We start from the raw sequence: 27895 nt of genomic DNA on the forward strand, positions 1-27895 counted from the left end.
TCGTTATCATACGGGGTCCCCTGTGATTCTTCCTCTGCAGGCTGTCATCCAGGCTCATCCTCAAGTACCTGGAAACGGTTCCCTAGTTCCACTGCTTCAAAGTGGCTTCTAGTTCTTGTGCTCCTAACTGTCACCCTTTTCCAAGGAGTATCCTCTACTTCATTTTTCCTCGTCTCAGCATTTTCCTCTTCTGCCTCAGCTTGCTGTTGCTCTTCTAGCTTCTGTTCTTCGGTTTGCTGCTGTGGTTCCACCGTTCTGTCCAAGAACTCTTCATGTTCTCTTATTCCCTGGAGGGTTGTCACTCGCTGCTCCAGTCCTCTTACCTTTTCTTCCAGCAGCATAGTCAACATGCATTTGTTGCATGTGTAGGCCGTGCTGATCTCCTGGGAGCTCTTGGCCTTCTCCAGCAAGACAATTGCCTTGTGTTCTTCTGTCAGGCTTACTGAGAGAGTTGAGGTGTAGGGACCAGCACATCTGTGGGCCTTTCTTTGGCTGAGGCAGGGTCTCTTGCGCCCAAGGGTTCAGAACTCTGGGGAGTACTGTGGACTCATATAATCTGAAGTAGTCAAGCAATACTGATTGGGGAAAAATCAATTGCACAGTACATCGCTTGGAATATACGTTTTTAGAAATGTCAAATTAACTTATTTATTGAACTGATTCTATCCTACCTCTCAGGCAAAGACTCTTGGCAAACAGCATTGTTAACAACACAGTCATACAGATAATAAATCTAATAAATTACCCTGTCTTTTAGCGTAGTATCTTCTTGCTGCATCTTCTGAGAGAAGCAGTTTGTAAATGTTAAGGACAGGAGAACTGCCCATCGCAGAACCTCCCCTGTCCTTCTCCAGTGGTTATCTGGGAGGGGTGGTGTGGTCTCTTGCCTGCCTTTGGCTGCAGAAAGGCTCCTGCTGCCGTCAGAAGCACCATCTGAGCTTCAGCTTGATGAATCCCACACTTTGAACCAGTTTCTGTATTTACGTGTCTGATTCCATTTCAAGGCAATTGAGAGATCTTGGCTTTGGATTTAGTTCCAGCTCATGGAAGCCAACACCCTGAAACTGGCCTTTGAGTAGGCAGGCATCATAGCTCAGAGCGTTGCATGCAGGAAGTCCTGGGTTCAGTCCCTGGCATTTCAATTCACAGGTGATGAGAAAGACCTCTTCCTCCTGGAGACCCTGGAGAGCGGCTGCTGCTGCTGGTCAGAGCAAAAAATGCTGGGCTGACCTGGTCTAAGGCTGCTGCCTTGGTTCCAGTGGAGTTTGGGGTGAGGACTCCCTCCTTTAACCAAGGCGCAGCTTCATGTGTGACTCTGTGTGAGGTGTTTCCAAGGGCCCTGGCATCTGGGGCAGATCCATGAATGATCCTTTGTTCTGGGTTCCTGTTTCACTCAGCAATCCCAGTAGGACTGATCCACACAGCTACTTGTTTCTGTGGTAGACCAGTGAGATGCCAGGACCTGTGCAAGAGCGGGGGGCGGGGTAGCAGACTGCAGGCTTGCGGGTTCTGTTTTGTTTTTTACCAGTACAGTGAGGTTTTCCAATTGGAGCCAGACACAAAATGGTGGCTTGGGGGGGGCGGAGTCTCTTATCTACAGCTCCCCCATGAACCATACCCTCTGATATATACAAATCTTGAAGTGGTTTACCAGAGATCAGGAATTGTAACATGAGGCTCTAAAACTGGCCCGCAGAGCTGGACAAAGACCTGGTCCAAAACAGCCAATCAACGCTTCTATTTTACAGGTCAGGAGCACTGAGGCTGAGAGGAGCATTTAGCCCGAGGCTAGCCAGGACAGGGAGCTTTTTCCTTGCAGCTTTCCTTGCTCTCGCTAAAAGTATTGGGAGTCAGAAACCCTTGGAGATCTACTGCAAATCACCCAGTAGATCCTGATCTACTTTCTGCTTGCCTCTGCAGAATTGTGGAGCGAGTCACCAGTCTACATTAGAGAGGCAACTGGTGACAAAGTGGGTGAGACTTCTGAGGAGGGGGGGGATGTAGGTGGCAGGGGAGGCGAAGCTTGCGTGTGCCGCCTGGCGTTCCGCCACCCACGCTGTCAGGAAGGGGTCCCTCTCAGTTCCCTGCCATCGGCCTGGCAGCAACATCTGATTGGCCTTGTTGCGCGTCTGCGGCCAGAGCGATAGCACGGAGGCCTCTCTTTCGGTGACAGAGCTAATGTGGCACTCCTGGCTGGCTGGCAGGCCCTCTGCCCTCTCTGTGCTGCAGATGTGGCCTAGGCTGTCTGTGGTCGCAGGAGCAAGAAGAGGGAGTGGGTGGTTCCCAGCACCCCAAATGCTCAGGTGTTTCTGCATGAGAGTAGGAGCTGCTCCTGCAAGAGCCATGCAGGCAGAAGGGTGCTGTCAAGGTGGGCCTCCTTTGGAGGGGAGGGATTCTTTGAGTAAGAGGACGTATAGTCCATTGCTTGGGATTGGGGAGTCTTCTCTTCCAGCATGGAATTGTTTCTCATACAGGTGTGGTGCTTGGATCTCTGGCTTGCATGAGCTCATTGCACTAACTGAGGGGGCCTGAAGGGCCTGGGCTGCAGCAGCTAGTCTTTAAAGGAGAGAGTGGCCCCAGAGAGGGGGGCATGGTGCTAGGCAGGGCTGCGGGCTGCTCTGGCCAGCCTGGCCCCAAGGGCTCCTTGGGTTAGGGGCTGCTGCATGCTGGGAACCTTTGGCCACCTGGACCAGCAGAGACAGCGGCAGGCGTGTCCTTGGGAATGCAATGGTCACACCCCTCTGTTGAGAACAGTTGCCTCCCCCTGCCCGAGCAGGACCTCTGACTTGGCTGGAAAGGCAGATGAAGGCCATTCTCAAGGACTGAGTCTGGAGTTTCTAAGGAAGGGCTGAGGTGGGGGAGGGAGCCAAGGACACTGGGCAACCTGAGCTGTCCTAGGAGAGAGCAGTCAGGTGCCATGCTTGGAGGTCAGAGGGTGCCTGCTTGCGCCGTGCCTGGGGGCAGTTTGGCTGAGGAATTGTTCAGCTACAGCCAGGTCTAGGCTTCATCCTGGTAGTGAGCTCCTAGAGAGTCATGAGGCTCAGCCCTTGCTGCCCCTGGGCAGTGGCTGTAGGAAAGGTAACTGCTCGTGGGTGGTGCCAACACGGAACTGAAGGCCCTCAGTGAGTCACCCAGTGCCACCAGCTAGCCGTGCTGGTCGCCTTGCTCCCAGAGGAGTTATTACTATTAATTTCTACCTGCCTTCTAGGGTGAGCCTTTACAGTTGAGGAAATCAGTTGGAGGAGGGGTGCATGAATTCATGCAGCACATTCCAGTTTGTAAGATTACCACTGGTGGAGAGATCGAGGGCTGGCCGCCGATCACTTGCATCCTGGAGATCATTCTGGAGGTGAGGCCATATGCCTTGGATTCCGCAGCAGTTGCTGCACCCAGCCTGGCCTTGTGGTGGTGTAAGCAGAGATGGTTGTGGTCATGGTCTGAAGCTGCCTGTGCTGCCTTTTTGGAGCTCTCGGGGTGCGTCGTGCCCCTGCCTTCCCCTCATTTCCTCATTATCCATGGATTCTGTCCCTTGAGTGGCTCCACCAATCCCTGCTTCTGGATAGAATGTATCCCTCCTGGAAGGAGGCGCTTGACCGCCCAAGTGCGACCTGGATGTGTCCTGGCTTCCCTGTTCCGCTTGGCCCTTTGCTGCTCAGGAGGGGTGTAGCTTGGCATCCATGCCTCTTGCTACTTAACTGAGCTCCTAGAGCTTGGCATTCTGCAGGGATGTTAACAAGGCTACATCGAAGGCTTGGGGTGATGGGCATTGGAGGCCACGCACTGTTGTCCTAGCCGCTGTGCCACTCCAGAGGTGGCTCCCTCGAAGGGCTGGGAGAATGATCCTGCACGAACCGCAGCTCATACTAGAAACGCGCAGCTCTCCAAATGAGGCCACCACATGACCCATCCGGGCTGTTCCTTTGCCTTCTTTGGTCCCTCAGATGCCTCTAGTGACTCTTGTCACCGCAGACTGCCAGCACACCCTGTAAGGACCTCGGAGCAAAGAGCTGTGTAAAAACCAAGTGCTCCACTGATAGGTCGTTGCTTGGAACCTGCACGGCCCCCTTTTGCTCAGTATGCTCTGTCTCCAGCGCTCTTGTCATTAAAAAGAACCTGCTTTCATCTCTTCTGCAATGCACCAGCTATTATTGAAAATAGCTGGTGCTTTGGCAAGAGGAGAAGGTCTGGGCCCTGGCTCTGTGGGAGGGTTCATGGGCACGTGACACCAGGGTTCTGGGTGTGCCTTTGAAAAGCCAGAAGTATGGCATCCTCCCACTGCTGTCACAGTTCATGGTAGCCGGTGCCGAGCGAGGACCAGCATCCATTCCCTTTTGCAGCTGCCAAATGTTTGCACCTCAACTGTGGCCCATTGAGTTTGGGGAGGGGGACAGGCTGCCTTTGCCCACCTTGGCTCTTATGGGGCATCAGGAACCGAAACATTTAGGCCTGATTCAGGTATTCAGGAGAGCCACGTGATCCAGTCCTCGTGTGCTGGTACTGCCTCAGAATGCATGTAGGGAGTTGCTTGTTGGGCCCTGGATGCTTTTTTCATCTCCCTGCACTTGGAGAGCTTACAGGTTGAGATAAACTCTTGCACAGTATCTGTCCAGTTGGCATATTTGCGACCCTGGGCCCGCCGTGGCTGAGCTCTGTCCATGTGGGCCTCATTCTATGGAAATGTCTCTCCAGGGTTGGATGGGTGGAAGAGGAACTGAGAAGAAGCAGCCTGCATCCAGAGGTGCAGACAACAGCCTCTGAAGTGTCCCAAGGCAGCGCTGGGCCAGGCGCTTGCAGAGGGGCCGAGGGCGAAGCGGCCTCTGGGAAGTGCGCTGGCTCCCGCCCAGGCTGGAAGTGCCTTTGGGCAGAGCTTTGTCCTGCCTCCTCTCAGCAGGTCTTGCGCCCAACAGCTCTGCCTGCCCTTGGGACCGATGGCAAGGGCTGCCTTTGCCACCCCGAGCCGCTGCAGTGCACGGTCCCAGAAGTGCGCCCGGGGTCTGCTTTGCCTCCTCTGTGTCCCTGCAGAGGGTCCTGGGCATCCCTCTTGCCTCACAGGCTGCTGCGCTGGCTGTTGCTCGGAGGCTGGAGCAGGGTTGGTGGCCCAGGAAGTGGGAATGGCTGGAGGGGTGGGGGTGGGGGTGGGGGGAGGGAGGGAGGTGAGTGATACGCCGTGGTTTCCATGGGTTGTGGGGAGGGAGCTTAAACAATGGTGATGGGACAAAGAGGGCAGCTGTTACGCCCTCCCAGGGCACAAAGGCTTCTGTGTGAGCTTCTGCCCTGCTGCTGCATCTCTTTCCTGGGGAGAACAGTGTGTGGCATTTACAAGCCCCAGCCTCTCACTGGGAACATTTGGTGCCACCTGTGTGCTGACGGGGCCCTGGGCAATGGGCCTGTGTTTTAAGATGGAACCAGTAACAGTGGGAGGCGAGTCCGGGGTTGAAATGTGAGGGGCCGGAAGGAGCAGGCAAAGTGAGGCAAAGGAAAGATCGCATTGAGAAGTGGATCCCAAAGGAGGGAGGAGGCTGCACTGTGCCCCTTCCTCAGGGCTTGGGCCTTGGCACAACGTGTGTACCTTTCAGCATGCCATCGAGTCGGCAGCCCTTGTCCGGTATGAGGATGCCGAGAGCAGCTGCAGTCATCTTGTGCTGCTCCTGGAGGAGATCTGGGCTCTGGCTTCCACGAAGCTCTGGGGGGAGCAGACGCCGCAGCTCAGAGGCGGCCATTGGAGGGGCCTTTGTGTGCGCTTGCGCGGTTGGCAAATGTGTGTGGGCTCCTCCGGGGATTGCATAAGTCACAATGGGGTGGAGGAGGAGGAAGAGGTGTCCACTGCCAGCGCATTGAGGGCTCTGCTGTCACCACAGCACCGTGGTTGCGAGTGTCCCGCAGTGTGGTATTTCCGGCAGAATGCAGACTTCCGAGAGTCTGTGCCTTCATTTCCTTTGCTTTCTTTAGGGACCATGGAGGCTGCCTCAGCCTAGGCTGGATTATTTGTTGTTCCTCTAGCCCAGGAGTGTCTGCTCTGGCTGGTGGGGGGCGGGATGAGCTCTCCAGGTTCTCTGGCAGAGAGAGGTTTTCTCCGTCACCTGTGATCTGACCCTTTTCATTGGAGGCATTTTCAGGCCTTTGTTGCTGTGACAATCCATGTGTTGCAGGGTGGGAGGGCTGAGCAAGAGGAGCCGCAGTGGCTAGGTGGGGCTCCTCCCTCCCCTGCACGGCTCCGACGCCCGCTGCGCCACGCATTGAGCAGAGCCAGGCTAAATGAGGTTTCCCGGGCCCAGGGCAGTGGAGGCTTTTGTGTGCGGCAGAGTGTGCCCAGCCTTGCTGATAGGAGACCAGTGGAGCAGCTCGACACCCTGCTACCACCCCGTCTCTTTCAGGGGTTCCTGTGACTGAGTGGAGATCAGGAGCAGCCCCCTCCCTGTAGAGCCCCTTACCACTGTTGAGCATTGAGATAATGAAGTTACGGGTGCAGGCCTTTTGTCTGATCATGAACCTGAGTGAAAAGACTGCAGCTTTCTTGCCAGGTGGAGTTGGCAGAAGGCAGTTCAGACTCAGAACTGATGTCAGAACTGACATCAGCTGGGGCATTGAGGTGTGGGGATTAATCCAGGAACTCCCCAAGAGAAGAGTGTACATCTGAGTGGAGGAGCTAAGCCCTTTTGCTTAAAAGCCCCAGACTGGACTGGTCTGGTCCTGGGTCCAGCTTCGACCCACTTGCCTGTATCCATCCCCCTCACGTGGCTGGGGGCTTAGCAAGCACCAAGCCTGCAGGCTCAGCTCTGAGGTGCCTCACCTGGATCCCTTTACAACAAGGGTATACATGCATGGAAGCAATTTCTCAAAATAGTTCTTGGCTTTACCAAAGGGCCAGATGTGGTACCACCCCAAAGCTTTCCCCTTGATTGCTGTGACCATTTGGGACACATTTCCTGATGAATCCTAGAGGCTGGCTGGCCTTGGAGGGTCTCCTGTAAGCAGGCGCTAGAGGCCTTTTCTCTCTTAAGGACCTGATCCATGAGGGTGCAGTGCCCTACCCAGGACGTCACACTGTTCTCTTAAGGCGGCTTTCTGCCTTGCAGGGGATAATGTTTTTCAGGGTCTCCCTTGGACAGCAGTAGTGGGAGCTTTGCCCTTTGCATTAGCAGCTGAATCCCACAGCAGGGCGGGACACAGAGCCCAGCTCCCTCTCCTTCCCTTCTCTCTTACTGCCCACCTGCTGCTCTGGCACATGCTCAGCTGCCGCAGGAGAGACGGGCGATGGCCTCAGGTCTATAGTTCTGCCCTGGCTTTGTGGCGTGCAGGGCAGGGTCACGCATGCAGCTGCTGGCTGCCGTTGCTGTGCAGGGCATACTCGCCTGCTCCCTCTGTCTGTCCCCATATGAAGAACAAGCACCAGATCACCCTGGCCAGTGAAGCTACAGATGGAGTGGGGCTTTGGGCAGGGCCGGGCAGGGCCATTTTGTGTTAGGTGAGCCCTTTCAGTGGGCTACAGAGTCTGGTCTTTGCGGATGTGCTGGGAAGGGTAAATGGACAATATTAAAAAGGGCAGTGTGTGTGTGTGTGTGTGTGTGTGTATGTATGTATCTATCACACTGCCCTTATACAAAGCTGCGGTGTGGCCTCACTTGGAAGAAGGCTTGACTCATATACTAATCCCCCACCCCACCTGCCGGGCAGGCTGTTGATGGAGGGAGAAGAGAGAGAAGCAGAGAATTCTGGTTTGCCAAATAAGGTGCAGGGAAGGCGCTGGGGAAATGACCGGACAGCATGTAGGGAGCTATGGACAACAGGAGTGAGCTGTGCAGTGGGTTGTATGGATAAAGCTAGAGCAGTTTTGAGAGAGGAAGAAATAAATTGAAACTGAGTGTGTTTCCCTTGCTTCAGAGCAAGGGGCACTCGGAAGATCTCAATGCTTAGTTGGTGACAGATGCTTGGCAACTAAGTGGACACAGGCTACCTGATGTTTTACAGGCTTTTGGCCAAAAATTCAAAATGGGGTAATCATCGCCCTGGCTGCCTAGATAATTTAGTGCACCAAGTTGTCTAGGACTGCTGGGCCCAGAGGTGGTTACACTCCCGAGCCCGAGATGAGACTGAGGGGCTGACTAAGCTGTTCCTAGGGGTGCCAGAGCCAGACCAAGTCTTGTTGCAGAAATAGAGTTTGGAATGGAGAACCTTGAAGTAAGGTTTCTTCTTGAATCCTTTCTACTTTGAGGAAAGAAACAAACACATAGAGAGAGGCAAGGAAACCTGGGGAAGGAGGGGAAGCTACGAGTGTGCACACGCGCATGCGCACGCATGTGTGAATTGTCGGGAAGGCATTTGCATTTATCCAGGGTTCCCAAGCTTTGCATGCTGCAGCAGGACAGCTCCTCTTTGGTTCAATCAAAGTTGAGGACACCCAGGTCATGAATTACGATTACAGGAAAGGCACATAGCCTAGGACACCTGCACCGGGATCCTGTTGCTCCTAGCTGCCATAAAACTCTTGCTCTCAGAACGACAATATGTATTAGACAAGGTGCTAGAGTGATGCCAATGAAATACCAAAGCATAGACTGCTCTTGTGCAAAGCCATCATGGCCGAGCCTCTCAGATTCATTGAAAAATAAAAGCTTGTTTTAGCTCTCATGGGCGAGGTGATGTGTTTGAAAGTAAGTAAGCAACGCCTTCAGAAATCTCAGGAGTCAGAGCAGTGGCTAAATGAGACCTCCCACGGCACTGAGCCATGGCACCTGTCCAGGACTGGAATCAGTTGTGCAAACTTGTCTAACTTGAATATTGATAAGGGAGCAGAATTCTGCTTTGTGTTTTCTAGCTCAGACGATTCAGAGGCCTGCCTGGAAGTGGGGGGTTTGGGTAAGAGTGCTGGTAGGAAAGCTGTGTATCTGTTGAGCTGGCATTGCTTGGGGCTGGGAATTTGAGGGCGCACTTCCTCCTTTTCCTTCTGCCCAGAGCAAGTGGAGAGCCCATGGAGAGCTGTTGCGTTGGGTGCTGCTACAAGTGAGAAGGATCTTGGAATTGTTGTCGATCACAAGCTGAATATGAGCCAACAATGGGATGTGGCTGTAAAAAAGGCCAATGCTCTTTTGGGCTGCATTCATAGAAGCATAGCTTCTAAATCCCGGGAAATATGAGTTCCCCTCTACTCAGCACTGGGTGGGCCTCATCTGGAGTACTGTGTCCAGTTCTGGGCACCGCACTTTAAGAAGGATGCAGACAAGCTGGAGAGGGTTCAGAGGAGGGCAACAAAGATGATCAGGGGACTCGAAACAAGCCCTATGAAGAGAGACTGAAAGAACTGGGCATGTTTAGCCTTGAGAAGAGAAGACTGAAGGGAGATATGATAGCACTCTTCAAGTACTTGAAAGGTTGTCCCAGAGAGGAAGGCCAGGATCTCTTCATCATCCCAGAGTGCAGGATACGGTATAATGGGATCAAGTGACAGGAAGCCAGATTCCGGCTGAACCTCAGGAAAAACTTCCTGACTGTCAGAGCAACATGACAATGGAACCCATGACCTAGGGAGGTGGTGGGCTCTCCCACACTGGAGGCACTCAAGATGAGGCTGGGCAGCTATCTGTCAGAGATGCTCTGACTTGGATTCCTGCATTGAAGAGGGGGTTGGGCTTGAGGGTCCTGCAGGCCCCTCCCAACCCTACTATCCTACGATTCTATGCTGTTGCCAGCTCCACAGGCACCAGAAATAGAGTCGTTGCGGTTGTGGTGGCGCTCGTCACGCAGCAGAATTCCCTCCACGGGGACATTTGCGAGGCGAGCTCTGCTCCGTTGCAACTTTTGAGATGCCCTTGAAGGTGCTTTTCCTCCACCAAGCCTCCTTTTGCTTCCCCTCCTTACCAATCACACTTCATTGGAGGTGGGACAGCAAGGAGGATCTCAGATGCTGAGCAAAGGTCATGATCAGCCTGGCCTAGGAGGAGGCGATTTCCGAGTTCCCCTGCCCAGTTGCAGTCTGTCTATTTGGACCAGGGAACTGGGAGCAGTCAAATCCTGGTGAAAATGGCAGTACATGGGCATCCATGTTCTGGGGGTTTGCTGCTCCTGTTGCCTTTGTGATCCATGAGCCTGGGCGGCTGGCTTGGGGTGGCCTTTGGGGTGGCTTCCCTGACAGAGCCTTCTGGGTCTGGGTAGCTCTGAGGCTTGAGAGCATGTGTCAGTCCTTGAGGATGTTCTGAGAGCAAGGGGAATTGGCCATGTGCCCTCCCAGCTGCGATGCTGTCCAGCTGCTGCAGAGATTCCATGTGCCTGGGGAACTGGATCTGTGCGACCATGGGGTCTCCAGCAGGGTGGCAGCCGTTTTTCAGCAATCCCCCTTTCCCCTGACTGGTTTCCTGCCCTGCCCTCTTCCAGAGCCATGCTTGCCAACGCGGCCAGTGTGCGGATCCTCATCAAGGGGGGGAAGGTTGTGAATGACGACTGCAGCCTGGAGGCCGACGTGTACATCGAGAACGGCACCATACAGCAGGTGGGCCGCGAGCTCATGATTCCTGGCGGAGCCAAGGTCATCGATGCCACTGGCAAGCTGGTGATCCCGGGGGGCATCGACACCAGCACCCACTTCCACCAGACCTTCATGAATGCCACCTGTGTGGACGACTTCTACCATGGCACCAAGGTACGCTTCTCTCTTGCACGGGCAGCTGGGGTGGGAGGGAGCCAGTGCCCAGAGGCTTGTCTGGTCCAGGGAAGCAACGTGATGCCCAGCAGCCGGTTTGCAGTATGTGAGGAGGAGGCCGTTGCTGGGGAGAGTTGTGGTCCCTGACATTGGGAATGGGTTAGACTGGGAGCTGGAGGCCGGCCCTCGATTTCAAATGCCTGTCCTGGGAATTGGTGGAATGGTTGGGGGTTGCTGGGGGTTGAACTTGGTGGTCTTATAGGCCCCTTCCAACCCTACTGTTCTGTGAACCATCTCTTCTTTCCCTACAGTTTTTGCCTTGGCACCATCAAAGCAGGCTGTGGGCTCAGTCAGCTGGAATAGTTGCATCTCTGTTCTCCTGGCCCTGAACTAGCTTAGCATTTGCAGATTTCATACAGTTTTGCATAGCCTGGAACAGACTCCAAAAGGATATCTCCAAACTGTGGGGATGGGTATTGAAGTGGCAAATACTGCTCAGTGAAAGCCAGGGAGAAGGATGAGGGGAGCACGACCCTGTCGCTCTTACCCAGTCCCTCAGCAGCGTTTAACACTCTTGGCTGTGGCATCCTCCTGGGCCAGCTCACTGGGCTGGGAGTCAGGTGCACCGTGTTGCTGGGCTCCCCACCCACCTGCAGGCGCGGCCCCAGCAGGTGGCATCAGGAGACTGGGTCTCGGCCCCCTGGCAATTGTGCTGTGGCTGCTGCAGGGTGCCATCTTGTGCCCAGTGCTGTTTAGCATCTACGTGAAGCAATTGGGAGTGGTCACTGGGAGATCTGGAGCAGAGTGTCATCAGTCTGCTGATTATGCGCAGCTCTCTTTCTCTGCTAAATCAGAACTGGGTGTATCCATGCAAGTGCTGGATCAGTGCCTGGATGCAGTGGTGGGCTAGATGAGGGCCAGTAAACTGAGGCTTAATCCTGGCAAGACTGAGCCCTCATGGGCGAGTGGTTCCCATGTGCGCCACCTGCTCTGGGTGGAGCTGTACTCTGAATTATCAGGTGCTCAGACGGGGGGTATTTCTGGATCTGTCTTTGTTGTGGGAGGTCCAGGTGGCCTCGGTGACTCAGTGCCTTTTACCACTTTGGTTGGTATGCCAGCGGAAGCTTTTCTCAGACCAGGATAGCCATAGTGGCCCACACACTGGTAACTTCAGAGTTGGATTATTGCAATGCGCTCTATGTGGGACTGTCCTTAAGGCTGACCCAGAAGTTGTGGCTGGTGCAGAATGCTTCAGCTAGGCTGTTGAGTGCTCCTGTGCTGAAGGAACGTCACTGGCTGAGCCTTTGCTAACAGGCCAGGTTCAAGGTTTTGTGTTGTTCAGTCGTTAAGTTGTGTCCGACTCTTCATGACCCCATGGACCATAGCACGCCAGGCCTTCCTGTCCTGCGCTCTCTCCTGGAGTGTGCTCAAGTTCATATTCATTGTATCGGTGATGCTATCTAGCCATCTCATTCTCTGCCGTCTCCTTCTCCTTTTGCCTTCAATCTTTCCCAGCATCAGGGTCTTTTCCAGTGACCTTTCTCTTCGCATTAGGAGGCCAAAATATTGGAGCTTCAGCATCTGTCCTTCCAATGAGCACTCAGGGTTGATTTCCTTTAGGATGGACTGATTTGACCTCCTTGCAGTCCAGGGGACTCGTAAGAGTCTTCTCCAGCACCACAGTTCGAAGGCATCGATTCTTCGGCACTCAGTCTTCCTTATAGTCCAGCTCTCACAGCCATACATTACTACTGGGAAAACCATAGCTTTGATTAGATGGACCTTTGTCGGCAAGGTGATGTCTCTGCTTCTTACTACGCTGTCTAGGTTTGCCATAGCTTTCCTCCCAAGGAGCAAGCGTCTTTTAATTTCATGGCTACAGTCACCGTCTGTGGTGATCTTGGAGCCCAAGAAAGTAAAATCTGTCACTGCTTCCATTTCTTCCCCTTCTATATGCCAGGAAGTGATGGGGCCAGATGCCATGATCTTCGTTTTTTTAATGTTGAGTTTCAAACCAGTGTTTGCACTCTCCTCTTTCACCCTCAACAAGAGGCTCTTGAGATCCTCTTCGCTTTCTGCCATTAGGGTGGTATCGTCTGCATATCGGAGGTTGTTGATAATTCTCCCGGCAATCTTAATTCCGACCTGTGATTCATCCAACCCGGCGTTTCTCATGATGTACTCTGCATAGAAGTTAAATAAGCAGGGCGACAATATGCAGCCTTGTCATACCCCTTTCCCAATTTTGAACCAATTGGTTGTTCCATGTCTGGTTCTTACTGTTGCTTTTTGACCCTCGTACAGGTTTCTCAGGAGACAGGTAAGGTGGTCTGGTACTCTCATCTTCTTAAGAATTTGCCACAGTTTGTTGTGATCCACACAATCAAAGGCTTTAGCGTAGTCAATGAAGCAGAAATAGGCATTTTTCTGGAATTCTCTTGCTTTCTCCATGATGCAGCAGATGTTGGCGATTTGATCTCTAGTTCCTCTGCCTCTTCGAAACCCAGCTTGTACTTCCGGTAGTTCTCGGTTCGCATACTGCTGAAGCCTAGCTTGTAGGATTTTGAGCATCACCTTGCTGGCATGTGAAATGAGCGCAATTGTACGGTAGTTTGAACACTCTTTGGCGTTGCCCTTCTTTGGAACTGGAATGTAAACTGACCTTTTCCATTCTTGTGGCCACTGTTGAGTGTTCCAAATTTGTTGGCATATTGAGTGCAGCACTTTCATCTTTTAGGATTTTAAATAGCTCAGCTGGAAGACTGTCATCTCCACTAGCTTTGTTGTTAGTAATGCTTCCTAAGGCCCACTTGACTTCACTCTCGAAGATGTCCGGCTCAAGTTCAGTGACCACACTATCATGGCTATCAGGGACATTAAGATCTTTCCTGTATAGTTCTTCTGTGTATTCTTTCCACCTCTTCTTAATCTCATCTGCTCTGTTAGGTCCCTGCCTTCTTTGTCCTTTATCATGCCCGTCTTTGCACAAAACGTTCCCTTGAGATCTCTGATTTTCTTGAAGAGATCTCTAGTCTTTCCCATTCTGTTGTTTTCCTTGATTTCCTTGCATTGTTCATTTAAGAAGGCCTTCTTGTCTCTCCTTGCTATTCTCTGGAACTCTGCATTCAGTTGGATATATCTTTACCTTTCTCCCTTGCTTTTCGCTTCCCTTCTTTCCTCAGCTACTTGTAAAGCCTCCTCAGACAGCCACTTGGCTTTCTTGCATTTCTTTTTCTTTGGGATGGATTGAGTTGCTGCCTCCTGAACAATGTTACGGACCTCCGTCCATAGTTTCTCAGGCACTCTAACTGGTCGAATCCCTGAAATCTATTCCTCACCTCCACTGTATATTCATCAGGGATATGATTTAGGTCATACCTGAATGGTTTAGTGGTTTTCCCGACGTTCTTCAATTGAAGCCGAAATTTTGCAAGAAGCAGTTCATGATCTGAGCCACAGTCAGCTCCAGGTCTTGTTTTTACTGACTGTATAGAGCTTCTCCATCTTTGGCTGAAAAGGACATAATCAATCTGATTTCAGTATTGACCATCTGGTGATGTCCATGTGTAGAGTCACCTCTTGTGCTTTTGGAAAAGAGTGTTTACTATGATCAGCGTGTTCTCTTGGCAAAACTCTGTTAGCCTTTGTCCTGCTTCATTTTGTACACTTATGTTCTTATCTTCTTAGAGTTTATCGGGGAGTGTGGCAGGCCCAACACATTTCAACTGATTATTGCAAATCTTCAGGAGCAAAATGATGGTGGGCCTACCAGGTACTCTTCAATAAACGGGTTATGTCTGAACATCACTTTGAGGCTTTTCCTCTCCCTTTTTGGTATATTTTGTTTCCGTTTCCCACAGCATAGAATCATAGAATCACTGAATAGTAGGGTTGGAAGGGGCCTACAACACTATCAAGTCCAGCCCCCTGCTCATTGCAGGAATCCATGTCAGAGCATCCCAGACAGATGGTTGTCCAGCATCTCCAAACCTCTTTCTTCTCCCTGTCCTTGCCAAAGGTGCCATGTTATTTTGAAAACCTCGATCCTGGAAGCAAAATACATTATTTCATGTAAGCAAACATCTGGAGACTTGAATACATTGCAGAATTGAGATTTTTTTCCTTCCCCTTCCCCCCTCACCTCCTGTGTTAACTCACTGGGCTGATTCACATGGCCTGACAGCCCACTGTGGACTATTTAACCCACAGTAAGGCTGTGACACGTGTGGGACACATGCAGCCGCCATTCTGCGTATCCAGCTCCTGCTCTGCTGTTGCCGTGTCGTGCGAATCCAGTGACCGTGGATTTGCAGCCGAGCAGGGGCTGGACATGGAAAATGGTGCCTCTGGGCACCAGAGATCGTGGTGATTGAAATGATCATGATGAACTACACTGTGCTGTGCGAACCTGGTCACTGCAGATGTTCCTTGGGAATGGGGTGGGGAAGGCAGACTCTGGCACAGGGACCGTTATTGGAACTACGGATCCTGAAAGACCTTATAAAAGCCAGACTATAAAGCACATGGTCTTCGATGTCTATATACTAATGCCCTGAGTATGGGAAACAAACAGAACAAGCTTGAACTTTGAATACAGGAGGTAAATTATGAGCTGACAGGTGTAACTGAGACTTGGTGGGATGACTCTCATGACTGGAATACAGCAATTGAAGGATATAACTTGTTCAAAACGAACAGGAGGAACAGAATGGGGGGTGGGGTTGCACTGTATGTGAAAAATACATATCTTTGTGCAGAAATACAGGAGGATGAGCTTGGTAGCCCCATCGAGAGCATCTGGATTAAAATAAATGGAGCAAAGAATAAAAGGAACATGGTGGTCGGAGTGTAATACCAGCCACCCAATCAAGGAGAAGACGAGGATGAAACTTTTGAAAAGCAAATGGCCAGTGCTTCAAGGAAGCATGATGTAGTAGTAATGGGGGACTTCAATTTCCCCGATATTTGTTGGGAGATAAATTCTGCAAAACATGGCCCCTCCAAGAGATTCTTGACTTGTGTTGCTGATGATTTCCTCCTACAGAAAGTAGAGGAAGGAACTCTACTGGTGCTAGAGTTCATGCTTCCTTAAAACATTGGCTGTTTGCTTTTCAAAAGTTTCATCCTTGTCTTCTCCTTGATTTGGTGGCCAGTAGTAGACTCCGACCACCAGGTTCCTTTTATTCTTTGCTCCATTTATTTTGATCCAGATGCTCTCGATGGGGCTATGGAGCTCATCCTCCTGTATTTCTGTGCAGAGATATGTATTTTTCACATACAGAGCAACCTCACCTCCCTTTCTGTTCCTCCTGTTCTCTGCATCGGATGTATCTCGGCATCGGCTTCTTATCTGGAAAATGGCAACAGTGGTGATCTACCAAGTGGGGATAGGGTTAGGGGCCGCTAATATGAAGGCTACAACAAAAAGGTGTGGGAGGAGGGGGAACATTCTAAGGGCCACTGGACTGGTGTGGATGCAAGAGCAGTGTGGTCTGGAGCACATCTGCCCAGTGCCCCGTCCACGAGGCCTCTCAAGAGAAAATTGTTGTTGACTTCCGGTCGGAGCCAATGTCGCCCTGGTGGTGTTCTGTCTCCATGGGATGCTATCTCAAACAGCTTTTAAAAGGTTGAAAAACCTTTTTATCTTCCCCTGGAATGAAAGGGGGAAGCAAGAGCAGCATTCTGGATGAAGCCTTGGAAAAACAGCTCTTTTTGCAATGCAGCAGAGAGGCTGGACTATGAGGCAAGTCTGCCAGAGCTTAATCACTGCTCAAAGTTGTTTTCAAAACTCCTATCTAATTAGGAGGAACCAGGGCTGACATGCCCCAATGTAGTTTTTAGTGTTTATGGACTAAGGAATACCAGCAATATTCGAGGACCTACAAGATTTGTTTAAAAAGACGGATGGCAACACCAAGAAGGAGAAACGTGCCATTGATCCCTCCCACACCTCCCTTGGCAAAGGCCTTGAGAAGCGATGAATATATAGAGGAGTTACTTGCTCTGATAAAAGCTTTGTCTTTGCAATCTGCTGAACAGGGTAAAAGACTGGATTCAATCCAAAATTCCATCACCACCCTGCAAGGGGCTGTGGATTTAATTGACAACTCTTGGCAAAAAATGGAGGTGAAGGTTAACGAGCTGCAAGATCAACTGGCAGCGCGGGAGACCGTCTCACAAGCTTTTCACAATGATTTTTCTGCAAGAATCTCCTAATTGGAGGCTTTCACATGCAGAGCAAATGTGTGTATTATTGGTATCAAAGATCTATCTACTGATGTAAATTTGGTTAGTTTTGTAGATAAGCTCCTGCATGAGATACTTCCTTTGTCATCTGATTATGTACTTGACATTGAGCATACATTCTGTGTGCCAAGTGCTAAAGGGACTGACTATACGATTATAGTTCAATTTGCAAGAGTCTCCCCAAAAAATCATATCCTGCATTTGGCAAAAAAGGGGGGAATTCTTTTTTGGGGATCAAAACAAGATAGAGTTATGGTATTTCTGGATTACACCAAAGAAGTTGTTGATAAAAGAAGGCTATTTACCAAGGCGAGAAATCTGGCAAAACAAATGAATCTACAATATCATTTAAAATATCCTGCTACGCTTTGCATTTTCTCTGAAGGTCAGATGAAGAAGTTTCTAAATCATGAAATGACAGAGGCATGGCTAATCTGAAAAACACACGAGACTTCTGCTCCAGCTCCATGAACTGGAATTTACAAACATATTTTGTCAACTGGCTATGTTTAGTCTGTGAGGCCAGAGATAGGTGATTATGTATATCCACTGTTTTTCTTTCATCCTTTTCTCTTTTTTTTCTTCTTCTCTTAAAATGGATATGATAGACTGTATTTAAATCTTCCATGTGAGGGTGTACAGAAATGTGCACACTCATTTATATATTTAGAAATGATACAGTCTAAAATATAGATAGTACAAAATATGTTAGTGATTGTTTTATTTTTTTGATTTTTTAAATTCTTTATAATCTCTTTTCTTTTTAATTAGCAATATTATGATACTAGGATTAGTAAATATTTTTTGCTGGTTGTTCTTAAGCTTTATCATTATATAGTAGCTAAAAGGCATGATATGGCCAATGGAAATGAATTCTAAGCTTGCTTCGTTGTTATAAGCCTGAAGACACAATATTGAAATTCATTATTTATGCTGTATTGACCTGTAAGATTGGTATAATCTTTAAGTAGAGTGATATTTGAAATTTATGTGTAATGTAGTTTAAATTTAAGTTTGTTATGTAAACTTCTGTTTATATTTTGCTTTGTTTTCCTCTCTTTTTGCATTTTTTCTTTTTTTGTTTCCTTCCCCTTTGCTCTTCTCCTTTTTATATGACCTAGTTTTATATTACTTTTTATATTACCTAAAGCCCACTACCTAGGGAGGTAGTGGGCTTTACCTAGGGAGGTGGTGGGCTCTCCCACACTGGAGGCATTGAAGACGAGGCCGGACAGCCACCTGTTGGGGATGCTCTGACTTGGATTCCTGCACTGAGCAGGGGGTTGGACTCGATGGCCTTGTAGGCCCCTTCCAGCCCTACTTCTGTTCTAGTCTAGTCTAGTCTAGTCTATTTTCTATTATCTCCTTTCTTCCTCTCCCCCCCCCGCCTTATTTCATTATTGAGAGGTCCTCTTATGAATACTGTAATGTTGGAATCTGTAGAAGACGATTATGTTGTTGGTGTTCTTTGGTTCATTTATAAAGGTAAAAGTAGAATAAAAAGTATTAGGGAAAAAAAGAAAGGAAATTGTTGCTGAACAGCTCATGGCAGTTGGATGTGGCTGTTCCTCTCAACTGTACACACATGCTGTTTCTTTAGATTGTTATAAACACTAGGGCTGGAATATCCATAATTCTTTGGTTAGTGCTGGTGTGAATGCACTGGCACGCCCCCATGGCATAGGTATAATCACGACATAGGTATAACAGTGGGTTTCCCCTGTTGCAGTGTCTGGTTATGCGTCTTTCACTGTGTGGGAGGCATGCTGTTGTGAGCATTAGCCATGGAAGAACTGCACAAACATTTTGCCTTCTTGGTGGGAAATCTCTGGATCTGTAATTCCCTTTCTAATTCCCTTCTAAGTTTTGTCATGACGCCCTTTCCAATTTATGCCATAGTTGATGTTCAGGCTGACAAGGGAGTGGAATGGGGAGCTATGGGAAGGTTATGAAACAGGTGGGATAAACCAAGGCGAAGGAAAGTGTTAAGTGTTCCTCAACCTAAATAAACTTTTATATCTTACTTTGATGTAGACATCCCTGGGAGCCATTTGGCTGAAACTTGGTGCACTTCTGCATTCTGTAGCACCATCCCTTTCCAGAGTGTTCTTTGGAGCTGAATAAACAGTGGGTGATTCCTTGCCGTAATGAGCTTACAATCTAAACTTCAGCAAGGATGCTCAGCCTAGCCTTCCCTTCCCTTCTGTTGTGAACAAGAGCTAAGATTGTGCTGCCAAGAACCTAATGCTATGGCTACGTAGAAGGCAGCCGTTCTGGGACGGCTCCTGCCTTGCTCCATCATTGGCCGCTGTTCTTGAGCCTCCAGGACCCAGCCCGGCATGCACAGAAACAAACAGGCAAGGTCAAGCGGTGGCTAACCGTGAGCCGCACCGGGGCCAGTGTGGGAGAGCAAGCGGCCCTTCTTGCTCCCTTGGCTCCATGTAGAAGCCTCCCCAGCAGCTCTCAAGGGTCCGCAGCTGGCGCTGGGACCTGGCGCTTCCTCAGAACATAACCCAAGAAGGGCTGTGATGCTGGATCAGGCCAGGGCCAACTTATCCAGCATCCTGTTCCCACAGTGGCTGACCAGCTTCCTGTGGGAAGGCCTCGGCTTGTGCAGGTCTCAGGGAATGCCCCTCTTGAGTGAAATGGCTTCTCCCCCAGGAATGTTGGGCTGTGGAACTGACACCCTGGCTTGGAAACGGAGCCCTGCGTTAGTCCCTGCATTTACAGCAGGCAGCACCAACACCACGGTCCAAAGAACGCCAGTGTGCTCTCGAGGGCTCCTTCCCCCGCAGTATCCTAGGTGTGGCTGGCGTCCAGCAGCACTCTTCTCCAGCTTGCCGAGGCCAGACTGATCTGGCTCAGCTGCAGGCGTGAGCAGGTGTGACCCTCTGCCCCTGGACATCTTTTGCTTTGTGGCTGGAGCGCATCAGCAGCCGCAACGCCGCATCTCTGTAATGCTGCGGCTGTGTTAGCAGGGGCTTCTCTGCGGTAGCTTCCAGTGGGCTTAGCCGCCCTTCCCCCTCCCCTGGTGACCTGACCAACTCTAGTCCTGTGCGTGGGGAGGGGGCTCAGGAAGCAGTAATGGAGAATGCTCAGCCCCTTCTCCAATCTACACTTCTCAGGGTTTGTGAGGATGCAAGCATGACTGTTAAATAAACTTTTTTTAAAAAAAATACCAGTTTATGTATTATAGGATTAAAAAAAAAGAATACAAGAATGAAACCATCCTCTGGAGGGAGCCCTAAAGTCTGGCGAGGAGCCACAAGGCCTTTGGCCTCTGATGGGGCAGGGGCGCTGAGCTGGTCTTCCAGGGCATGGTGTTCTGGACCCCAGGTCCTGCAATGGACTGGGCTCCTTGCCGTGCTCCACCAGCCTCGCCTCAAGGGGAGGCGGAAGATGCCAAAGGGCCTCTCCTGCTGACCTCGGCGGATGGGTAGCGGCAGAGGCGGCCTGCCAAGTATCTGCTCCCAGGTTGCTTAGGGGCTGTGGCCCTGTGGTGCAGAGACACTCGCAAGCACAATGGCCTCCATTGTGGGCTGTTGACCCCTCCAGCTTGAGTCTTGTTCACTTCACTTCCACGGCTGCTTTGTGCAGTGCACAGTGGCAGTCAGTGGACAGGGGCTGGTGGCCTTGGGGAGGAGCAGTGGCGTGGGGGTCTCAGCAGGCAGGGAGTGGCGCCACTTCCATAGGACCCACGCTGGAGTCTGCTCCGGTAAGGTTGGATTTCTCTTTGGGGCCACCTCTGGTGGGTGTCTTCTACTGGGCACTCTGCATGCAAACCCGGTTGTGCCTCTGGTGCCCAGTTAGAAATGTGCCCCCTGCATCTCGCCCGTGACTGGCTGCTTGTCCTGAAAGAGCGTGTTCTCTGCGGGTGTGATGCCGCTGGCCGCAGTTCCCATGTTGTGTGTGCAAGAGCAGCATCTATTCTTGCATTGGACATAACCTGACTTTAAACATCCTAGGAGGGGGAAGAGGCTGTGAGAGAGAACCCTTGTTTCTGGGCATTTTAAAAATACAAGAAAAGCTTACAGTCATGTGAAAAAGAAAGTACACCCTCTTTGAGTTCTATGGTTTTACATGTTGTTGTTGTTGTTCAGTCGTGTCCGACTCTTCGTGACCCCATGGACCATAGCACGCCGGGCCTTCCTGTCCTGCGCTCTCTCCCGGAGCGTGCTCAAGTTCATATTCATTGCATCCGTGATGCTATCTAGCCATCTCATCCTCTGCCGTCCCCTTCTCCTTTTGCCTTCAGTCTTTCCCAGCATCAGGGTCTTTTCCAGAGAGTTTTCTCTTCGCATTAGGTGGCCAAAATATTTGAGCTTCAGCTTCAGTATCTGTCCTTCCAATGAGCACTCAGGGTTGATTTCCTTTAGAATGGACTGATTTGACCTCCTTGCAGTCCAGGGGACTCGTAAGAGTCTTCTCCAGCACCACAGTTCGAAGGCATCGATTCTTCGGCGCTCAGCCTTCCTTATAGTCCAGCTCTCACAGCCATACATTACTACTGGGAAAACCACAGCTTTGATTAGACGGACCTTTGTCGGCAAGGTGATGTCTCTGCTTCTTACTACGCTGTCTAGGTTTGCCATAGCTTTCCTCCCAAGGAGCAAGCGTCTTTTAATTTCATGGCTACAGTCACCGTCTGCAGTGATCTTGGGGCCCAAGAAAGTAAATCAGGGCATAATAAAAATCATCTAGTCCTTAGCAGGCCTTAAAATTAGGTAACTACAACCTCAGATGAACAACAACACGTGACATATTACACAGTGTCATTATTTATTTTACAGAAATAAAGCCAAAATGGAGAAGCCATGTGTGAAAAACTAAGTACACCTTATGATTCAATAGCTTGTAGAAATACCTTTAGCAGCAATAACTTGAAGTAATGGTTTTCTGTATGACTTTTATCAGTCTCTCACATCGTTGTGGAGGAATTTTGGCCCAGTCTTCCTTACAACATTGCTTCAGGTCATTGAGGTTTGCAGGCATCTGTTTATGCACAGCTCTCTTGAGGTCCCACTCAGCATTTCAATTGGGTTGAGGTCTGGACTTTGACTGGGCCATTGCAACAGTCTTGAATGTTTTCCACTTGTGAATAATCTTCCTCACTGTAGAATGATGGACTTTAAATTGTTTGGAAATGGCCTTATAACCCTTCCCAGACTGATGGGCAGCAACAATTGCTTCTCTGAGATCATTGCTGATGTCGTTACTCTTTGGCATTGTGTTAACACACACCTGAATGCTGGAGACCAGCAAACTCCTGAGACTTGGGCTTTTATAGAGGTGGCCACACTTGCTGATGATCAATTAATCAAGGGCATTTGATTAGCAGCACCTGGCTGCTACTTGGCCTCTTCATACCTATGGAAGCAGTAAGGGTGTACTTAGTTTTTCACACATGGCTTCTCCAATTTGGCTTTATTTCTGTAAAATAATGACACGGTGTAATATGTCATGTGTTGTTGTTCATCTGAGGTTGTATTTACCTAATTTTAAGACCCGCTAAGGACCAGATGATTTTTATTATGTCCTGATACGTAAAACCATAGAACTACTTTTATTGTGTGCCGTTTGGTTTTAATTTTTCTGAACTGCCCAGAGAGCTTTGGCTATTGGGCGGTATAGAAATGAAATAAAAAAATAAAACTCAAAGAGGGTGTGCTTTCTTTTTCACACGACTGTATATAATAAATGCCAGTGGGGTTCATCTGTTGCAGAAAAAACAACAGAGTCTTGTGGCCCCTTGTTGTTCAGTCGTTAAGTCGTGTCCGACTCTTCGTAACCCCATGGACCACAGCACGCCAGGCCTTCCTGTTCTCTGCTCTCTCCCGGAGTGTGCTCAAGTTCATGTTCATTGCATCGGTGATGCTGTCTAGCCATCTCATCCTCCGTCGTCCCCTTCTCCTTTTGCCTTCAGTCTTTCCCAGCATCAGGGTCTTTTCCAGGGCGTTTTCTCTTCGCATTAGGTGGCCAAATATTTGCGCTTCAGCTTCACTATCTGTCCTTCCAATGAGCACTCAGGGTTGATTTCCTTTAGGATGGACTGATTTGACCTCCTTGCAGTCCAGGGGACTCGTAAGAGTCTTCTCCAGCACCACAGTTCGAAAGCATCAATTCTTCGGTGCTCAGCCTTATTATTATTATAAATGTATTCTGACATAAGCATGCAGAGACTATAGCCCACTTCATACATGTGATGAAGTGGACAGTGCCCATGCAAGTGCCTGCCAGAATAGATTGGTTTGTCTTCAAGGGGCCTGAAGACTCCTTGTCATAAGTAGATCAAACAACTCTTCATCCCCTGCTCCTCAGGGAAGGTGCCTTTGCTGGGAAGGCTTCTGCGGGCTCAGCAAGACTGACCACGCACCTCTGTGTAGATCTTCTGGGGAGCGTGCCTAGGCCCTCCCCTTGCACCAGGGCCAACCTCTCCACCACTGAAAGGAGAGCAGTCTGTCTGGTGGGCGGGCGCTGTGAGCACTCTGCTTGCATGAGCCCGTTACCCCGCCAGCGCCCCTTCCAGCAGTCAGCAGCCCCCTGCTCCTTGTCTTCTGCACTGGCCGAGCCCGCCCATCACTTGTGCACTCTCCGCCTGGGATGCCAGCAGTGCACAGGCCCTCTTGCTCTGGGCAAATGGCTCCAGGGCAGGCCCTAGTTCTGAATGTGGGTTGGGCATCTTGCCCCTCCCTTGAGTATGCACCGAAAGCCGGAAAAGGAGGTGTGGAGGGGGCTGAGGCGGAGCATGCAGTGTGGAACGACCCTTCCTGGCAGCTGTGGGCTGGCTTGGACGAGCAGGTGGCAGCTGTCTGTGTCGCTTGTGGGGCAGGTCGTTTGGGGGAGAGCTGGTTTCCTTTAGAGAGAGGGAGCAGAGCATCGTCTTGCACGAGCTCCTCCAAAGCCCAGGTGTGGCTGGGGGCCCATGAGTGCGGGGGGGGGGGCCCTGCTCCCCCCCACTAGCCCTGATCCGCCCAGCTGCCAGCTCTCCTCTTCCTGCAAGCCGCCTGCCTGGGCTGCCTTGCGGCAGCTGGGAGCTGTCCGGGCTGCTGGTGCTGAAGGAGATCACGCGCCCTGCACTCACCAGGCGAAAGCAGCCGGCGCAGCGCAAGAGCAGGTGGATGGTGCAGCTGTTGCGTGCCGTCGCCGAATCAAGATGGGGCGTCACGCTCAACGTGCTGCCTTGCTGTTGCCATGCCGGGGACCTTGAGCTCTGCTGAGCACGAGGGCGAGATTCCAGTCACGGCTGGCTCTTATATTTCCAAAGAGCGAGAGCGTCATGCTTCTGTGTCTCAGGAGGCTTTGGGACAGCCTGAGATCTTCTGCTTTGGGCACAGTGCCCATCATGAACTGCCTGAGTTGCCATCTTCAGGCTAATGTGATAGAGGAGAGGCTTCTCTCTGGCCCTGCACCAAAGTTTGCTCACTGCTCTGGGATTTTGAGTCGCTCCCCAAAAGTGTTCTGGCCTTGTTGTGACACCTCCTGTGCTGATCTTCATTTGTAGGTTGGTCTCTGGCCGCATACAGATGGCTGTTTCCTGAGTGGCAAGCCTGCAGTGGGTCTGCACTTGCCCCTTTTTGGCCAACCTTCCTAGCAGAATCAAGCTCAGGAGCAATAGGCCCTTTCTTTTTCCAGCAGACACCATGCTGGTTGGCTGTTACTTACAATTACGAAGCCATCTTTTTTCCCAGCCAGCTCCGCAGCGTGCTGATTTTCAGGTCCTTGTGCCAGTTGTTGGACCCTTTCCCCTCTGCTGAGAACAACGTTCCAAGCTTTTGAAAGAAGGGCTGAAACAACAGCACTGAATAAACGCCCCACTCTGTTGGCTTCATTTTCCCATTGGCAAAGTGAGAGTAATAGAGATTTTCACAGAGACTGGGGTAATATTGGGGAGAGTGGCTACAATTCCAAAGTTTAGGAGCTGTATCCCATAATCTTCACTCGGGCAAGAGCCGTCCGGCCCGTCTCTCCCCACTTCCTCCCTTCCAGACAGCTGCTGAAATGCCCCTCCCCCCACCAACTAGCTTTTGGGCTGCTCTGAGGCAACTGCTCCTTCTTCCTTCCAGTGAGGATTTCTGGAGTTATGACTGCCATCTCCAGCCCTCATGCCCCTGCTTTCCTAAGAGCAGAGGGTCTCAGGCAAGGGCAGCAGTTCCTTCGTAGAGAGAGATGATGTGCCTCAGTCCACTCCCTCTGAGAACTCCACTGCCAAACCTCAGCCTGGGATGCTTGCACATACAGGATTTGGCTGACAGAGGGGATGCACTCTGCGCATGCTCACATTGTATTTGTGTAAGTCCCACTGGCTCAAAACTTAGGGACAAACTGTTTCTCCCAGGCACGCAGGCGGCCAAACTTCAAAGGTCCAAACCGCTGTTTCCTCTCCTCCTCTCGGATTTTCATTCTTCCTTCTCAAAAGTTACACCATCCAGCCTGATTTCATTTGCACGTGTGGATTTGTGTTGTCTCTTCAGGCACCAGTTAACATCTTCTGGCCATCTCCAGCTTTGCAAGCCTGTTTTGGGGGGAAAGGAGGAGAAGTGGGCAAATGGGCTGACACAATTCTTGGTTCATTGTGGCATCATTTCCCCTTCCACATAAAGCAACTTCTTTGTGTATGAGCGTGATTGTCAGCCACAGTAAATGCAATCTATGTGGCACATGACAAGCCCTGGCATTCAAAACAGGTTCCAGGTCTGAGCACCACCTAAAATTAAGCTGGATGGGTTTCCAGTTGAATGGTATAAAACTTTTTCCAACCTGTTAGTTCCAAAAAGACATCATCTCTATAACCCTATTTTTTAATCTGGCTTTCTCCCTTCTTTGTTAAATGATGCTTTTATCATTGTGATTCCTAGCCTGGCAACGATCATACTCATTGTGCTAAATTTTGGCCGATCTTGTTAATTTAGATATTACTATATTGACTGCAGTTTTAGTTGATAGACTTCAAAAAGTTGTTACAATACTGGTTTGAACAGATCAGGTGGGATTTACCAAACATAGACAGGAGACTGACAATCTTAGATTAGTCATAGATCTGATAGTTTTAAATAGTGATAGAACATACAAGACCACCATTGTCTCTGGATGCTGAAAAAGCCTTTCATAAAATTTATTGGCAATTTATTTTCGCTACATTGACTAAATTTTGCTTTCCTTTAGCATTTTTGAAGTGGGTTAGAATGTTATATTCATTTCCAATAGCTGGAGTTATGTTGTTGTTGTTGTTCAGTCGTTCAGTCGTGTCCGACTCTTCGTGACCCCATGGACCATAGCACGCCAGGCCTTCCTGTCCTGCGCTCTCTCCCGGAGCGTGCTCAAGTTCATATTCATTGCATCCGTGATGCTATCTAGCCATCTCATCCTCTGCCGTCCCCTTCTCCTTTTGCCTTCAGTCTTTCCCAGCATCAGGGTCTTTTCCAGAGAGTTTTCTCTTCGCATTAGGTGGCCAAAATATTTGAGCTTCAGCTTCAGTATCTGTCCTTCCAATGAGCACTCAGGGTTGATTCCTTTAGGATGGACTGATTTGACCTCCTTGCAGTCCAGGGGACTCGTAAGAGTCTTCTCCAGCACCACAGTTCGAAAGCATCAATTCTTCGGCGCTCAGCCTTCCTTATAGTCCAGCTCTCACAGCCATACATTACTACTGGGAAAACCATAGCTTTGATTAGATGGACCTTTGTCGGCAAGGTGATGTCTCTGCTTCTTACTATGCTGTCTAGGTTTGCCATAGCTTTCCTCCCAAGGAGCAAGCGTCTTTTAATTTCATGGCTACAGTCACCGTCTGCGGTGATCTTGGAGCCCAAGAAAGTAAAATCTGTCACTGCTTCCATTTCTTCCCCTTCTATATGCCAGGAAGTGATGGGGCCAGATGCCATGATCTTCGTTTTTTTAATGTTGAGTTTCAAACCAGCTTTTGCACTCTCCTCTTTCACCCTCAACAAGAGGCTCTTGAGATCCTCTTCGCTTTCTGCCATGAGGGTGGTATCGTCTGCATATCGGAGGTTGTTGATAATTCTCCCAGCAATCTTAATTCCGACCTGTGATTCATCCAACCCGGCGTTTCTCATGATGTACTCTGCATATAAGTTAAATAAGCAGGGTGACAATATGCAGCCTTGTCGTACTCCTTTCCCAATTTTGAACCAATCGGTTGTTCCATGTCTGGTTCTTACTGTTGCTTCTTGACCCTCGTACAGGTTTCTCAGGAGACAGGTAAGGTGGTCTGGTACTCCCATCACTTTAAGAATTTGCCACAGTTTGTTGTGATCCACACAATCAAAGGCTTTAGCGTAGTCAATGAAGCAGAAATAGACATTTTTCTGGAATTCTCTTGCTTTCTCCATGATGCAGCGAATGTTGGCGATTTGATCTCTTGCTGGAGTTATGACTAAGGGTTTTTTCCCAGCTTTTTTTTTTCACTTGAGAGAGGAACCAGCAGGGATGTTCATTTTCTCCTTTGATATTTGATATTTGGAACCTCTGGCTTGTGTTATTAGACAGAATAGTTGTATTTATGGATTTGTGCATGATGGTTTAGAATGTAAAATTATTCTTTATGCTGATGATCTTTTATTGTTTATTTCTGAACTCCAGTTGTCTGTGCCGGCTTTGATGCATCTGATTAATTCATTTGGTAATTTGGTTATTCAATTAACTGGTCAAAATCCAAACTGATGCTGATTGGAGATTCTATAACTTGTACTGTATTAGCAGATTGACAATTTTGATGGTGCCCAGATGTTATTACTTACCTTGGAATACTTATTCCAAGGTAAGTAATAACATCTTTGTAACATAACATAAGTATTTTTTATAAAATAACTTAAGTATTCCATACTTACGACATGAAATTGGGCAGTCTAGCTAATACTTTGGCAGACAGAAACAAAATTCAAAGTGATCTGGATAGACCGGAGCGCTGGTCAGAAAACAACAGAATGACATTGAATAGGGATAAATGCCAAGTTCTGCACCTAGGAAAAAGAAACCAAATGCACAGTTACAAGATGGGAG

The 27895-nt window shown here is 49.7% G+C and overlaps 1 protein-coding gene across 6 annotated transcripts in view; it reads left to right on the plus strand.

Moving 5' to 3' along the window:
• Positions 1–27895, plus strand: part of DPYSL5 (dihydropyrimidinase like 5) — a 64159-nt gene that overhangs the window by 14786 nt on the left and 21478 nt on the right. For all 6 annotated transcript variants that reach the window (XR_014787261.1, XR_014787255.1, XM_084831070.1 and 3 more), the window contains exon 2: positions 10369–10633. Coding sequence is in view for 4 of the 6 variants with exons in the window: in XM_084831070.1 (XP_084687196.1) it covers positions 10369–10633 (265 nt within the window). In the remaining 2 variants the exon portion in view is untranslated. The remainder of the gene's footprint in view (positions 1–10368; positions 10634–27895) is intronic.

The sequence above is a fragment of the Heloderma suspectum genome, chromosome 1, assembly GCF_057233095.1.
Source record: "Heloderma suspectum isolate Gila_16-S chromosome 1, 16-S_ref, whole genome shotgun sequence".
Classification (NCBI taxonomy): domain Eukaryota; kingdom Metazoa; phylum Chordata; class Lepidosauria; order Squamata; family Helodermatidae; genus Heloderma; species Heloderma suspectum.